Source organism: Dendropsophus ebraccatus, chromosome 7 (assembly GCF_027789765.1).
Source record: "Dendropsophus ebraccatus isolate aDenEbr1 chromosome 7, aDenEbr1.pat, whole genome shotgun sequence".
NCBI classification, from domain to species: Eukaryota; Metazoa; Chordata; class Amphibia; order Anura; family Hylidae; genus Dendropsophus; species Dendropsophus ebraccatus.
In genome coordinates, this window is record NC_091460.1 from 5,976,515 (window position 1) to 5,980,307 (window position 3,793).

General features: G+C 54.2%; 1 protein-coding gene across 2 annotated transcripts in view; it reads left to right on the forward strand.

Annotated features, from left to right (window-relative positions):
• Positions 1 to 340: 340 nt before the first annotated feature.
• LOC138797241 (disintegrin and metalloproteinase domain-containing protein 19-like) overlaps positions 341 to 3,793 on the forward strand; it is an 84,934-nt gene continuing 81,481 nt past the window's right edge. For both annotated transcript variants that reach the window (XM_069977101.1, XM_069977102.1), the window contains exon 1: positions 341 to 472. In XM_069977101.1, coding sequence (XP_069833202.1) covers positions 376 to 472 — 97 coding nt within the window. In that variant the 5' untranslated portion in view covers positions 341 to 375. The remainder of the gene's footprint in view (positions 473 to 3,793) is intronic.

A 3,793-nucleotide genomic window follows, 5' to 3' on the forward strand; every position in this document is an offset into this window, starting at 1 on the left:
TACACCTATCATACACATACAGTACACCACTTATACACCTATACATACAGTACCCTCGTCCTCCCAGCAGGGGGGGCTCATTTCCTGGCTCTGGTGATTGATGGCTGATTAGATAAGTGAGTGGCCAGGAAATGAGTGGCCAGTGCTGATGGCCGGCATCCTACCCTGCTGAGCCCTGTAATCTACTCATCTCATTAACCCCTCCGGCACCGGCCCCGCCACTCTTACATCTGGAATCCTAAACAGCTGTAGGGCTTGTGAGGGGTGGGCCAGGCTTACACACAGGGGCAGGCAGCTGGAGGGGGAGGAGAGGAATATATATATAGAAGCCATTGAGCGGAGCTGGAAGATGTGGGAAACAGTGAGAGATCTGACATGAGGAGACGCTGGGGGAGTAGTCCGCAGACCTGGATATGGAGCTTATATATCTGTCTTTTTATTTCCCCTTTAACCGCCCCAGAGAAGACTCTCGGTGAGTAACCCCCAAATCTGGGCTGTCCTCTTGTCTTCTGGGCCGGGAGCAGACGCCATGTATCCCCAACCCCGGGGCATGTATAGGGTTACCATGTATCCCCAACCCCGGGGCATGTATAGGGTTACCATGTATCCCCAACCCGGGGCATGTATAGGGGTACCATGTATCCCCAACCCGGGGCATGTATAGGGGTACCATGTATCCCCAACCCCGGGGCATGTATAGGGGTACCATGTATCCCCAACCCCGGGGCATGTATAGGGTTACCATGTATCCCCAACCCCGGGGCATGTATAGGGTTACCATGTATCCCCAACCCGGGGCATGTATAGGGGTACCATGTATCCCCAACCCCGGGGCATGTATAGGGTTACCATGTATACCCAACCCCGGGGCATGTATAGGGGTACCATGTATCCCCAACCCCGGGGCATGTATAGGGTTACCATGTATCCCCAACCCGGGGCATGTATAGGGGTACCATGTATCCCCAACCCCGGAAATGTATAGGGGTACCATGTATACCCAACCCCGGGGCATGTATAGGGGTACAATGTATAACCAACCCCGGGGCATGTATAGGGGTACAATGTATCCCCAACCCCGGGGCATGTATAGGGGTACCATGTATCCCCAACCCGGGGCATGTATAGGGGTACCATGTATCTCCAACCCCGGGGCATGTATAGGGGTACCATGTATCCCCAACCCCGGGGCATGTATAGGGGTACCATGTATCCCCAACCCCGGGGCATGTATAGGGGTACCATGTATCCCCAACCCGGGGCATGTATAGGGGTACCATGTATCCCCAACCCCGGGGCATGTATAGGGGTACCATGTATCCCCAACCTGGGGCATGTATAGGGGTACCATGTATCCCCAACCCCGGGGCATGTATAGGGGTACCATGTATCCCCAACCCCGGGGCATGTATAGGGGTACCATGTATCCCCAACCCCGGGGCATGTATAGGGGTACCATGTATCCCCAACCTGGGGCATGTATAGGGGTACCATGTATCCCCAACCTGGGGCATGTATAGGGGTACCATGTATCCCCAACCCCGGAAATGTATAGGGGTACCATGTATCCCCAACCCCTAGGCATGTATAGGGGTACCATGTATCCCCAACCCCTAGGCATGTATAGGGGTACCATGTATCCCCAACCCCTAGGCATGTATAGGGGTACCATGTATCCCCAACCCCTAGGCATGTATAGGGGTACCATGTATCCCCAACCCCGGAAATGTATAGGGGTACCATGTATCCCCAACCCCGGGGCATGTATAGGGGTACCATGTATCCCCAACCCCGGGGCATGTATAGGGGTACCATGTATCCCCAACCCCGGGGCATGTATAGGGGTACCATGTATCCCCAACCTGGGGCATGTATAGGGGTACCATGTATCCCCAACCCCGGAAATGTATAGGGGTACCATGTATCCCCAACCTGGGGCATGTATAGGGGTACCATGTATCCCCAACCTGGGGCATGTATAGGGGTACCATGTATCCCCAACCCCTAGGCATGTATAGGGGTACCATGTATCCCCAACCCCGGAAATGTATAGGGGTACCATGTATCCCCAACCCCGGGGCATGTATAGGGGTACCATGTATAACCAACCCCGGGGCATGTATAGGGGTACCATGTATAACCAACCCCGGAAATATATAGGGGTACCATGTATCCCCAACCCCCGAGGCATGTATAGGGGTCCAGTGGTAATACTTACCCAGCACAAATTACCCAATGTAATATACCGTATATACTGTTATATCCACTGACACACTGTAATATACAGCTCCTATGGTCGGTGATGTCTCCTGTAGAGTGTAAGCTCTTATGGTCAGTGATGTCTCTCCTGTAGAGTGTAAGCTCCTATGGTCAGTGATGTCTCTCCTGTAGAGTGTAAGCTCCTATGGTCAGTGATGTCTCTCCTGTAGAGTGTAAGCTCCTATGGTCAGTGATGTCTCTCTCCTGTAGAGTGTAAGCTCTTATGGTCGATGGGTTCCTCTGTATATTCAGTGACTGTTACTGTATACAGAGCAGGGTCTTTGTCTCCTGGTGTGTCTTGCTGGGAGTAGTAGTGCCTGTGCTGGATCTGCCGGTATGATATGAGATCAGTGCTGCTCCCGGATATTGGGCTGCAGTCTCTGGCTCCTCCGTCCTCACATTCTCTACATTCATTACATAGTTGTGTTATTGTAGCTGAGATTACTGACTATATATATATGAGAGAGGCAATCCGGGGGTCCCACCACACACTGCAGTCCACACGCTGCTGTGCTGTGTATCTGAAAACACATACAGGCTACACCGTACATGTAAACAATAACTCCTACTACACAGTATACAGCCCCCCCAGTGCTCCATGTGGTATACAGCCCCCCCAGTGCTCCATGTGGTATACAGCCCCCCCAGTGCTCCATGTGGTATACAGCTCCCCAGTGCTCCATGTGGTATACAGCCCCCCCAGTGCTCCATGTGGTATACAGCCCCCCCAGTGCTCCATGTGGTATACAGCCCCCCCAGTGCTCCATGTGGTATACAACCTCCCCAGTGCTCCATGTGGTATATAGCCCCCCCAGTGCTCCATGTGGTATACAGCCTCCCCAGTGCTCCATGTGGTATACAGCCCCCCCAGTGCTCCATGTGGTATACAGCCCCCCCCCGTGCTCCATGTGGTATACAGCCCCCCCAGTGCTCCATGTGGTATACAGCCCCCCAGTGCTCCATGTGGTATACAACCTCCCCAGTGCTCCATGTGGTATACAGCCTCCCCAGTGCTCCATGTGGTATACAGCCTCCCCAGTGCTCCATGTGGTATACAGCCTCCCCAGTGCTCCATGTGGTATACAACCTCCCCAGTGCTCCATGTGGTATACAGCCCCCCCAGTGCTCCATGTGGTATACAGCCTCCCCAGTGCTCCATGTGGTATACAGCCCCCCCAGTGCTCCATGTGGTATACAGCCTCCCCAATGCTCCATGTGGTATACAGCCCCCCCCAGTGCTCCATGTGTTATACAGCCCCCCCAGTGCTCCATGTGGTATACAGCCCCCCCAGTGCTCCATGTGGTATACAGCCCCCCCAGTGCTCCATGTGGTATACAGCCCCCCCAGTGCTCCATGTGGTATACAGCCCCCCCAGTGCTCCATGTGGTATACAGCCCCCCAGTGCTCCATGTGGTATACAGCCTCCCCAGTGCTCCATGTGGTATACAGCCTCCCCAGTGCTCCATGTGGTATACAGCCCCCCCAGTGCTCCATGTGGTATACAGCCCCCCCAGTGCTCCATGTGGTATACAG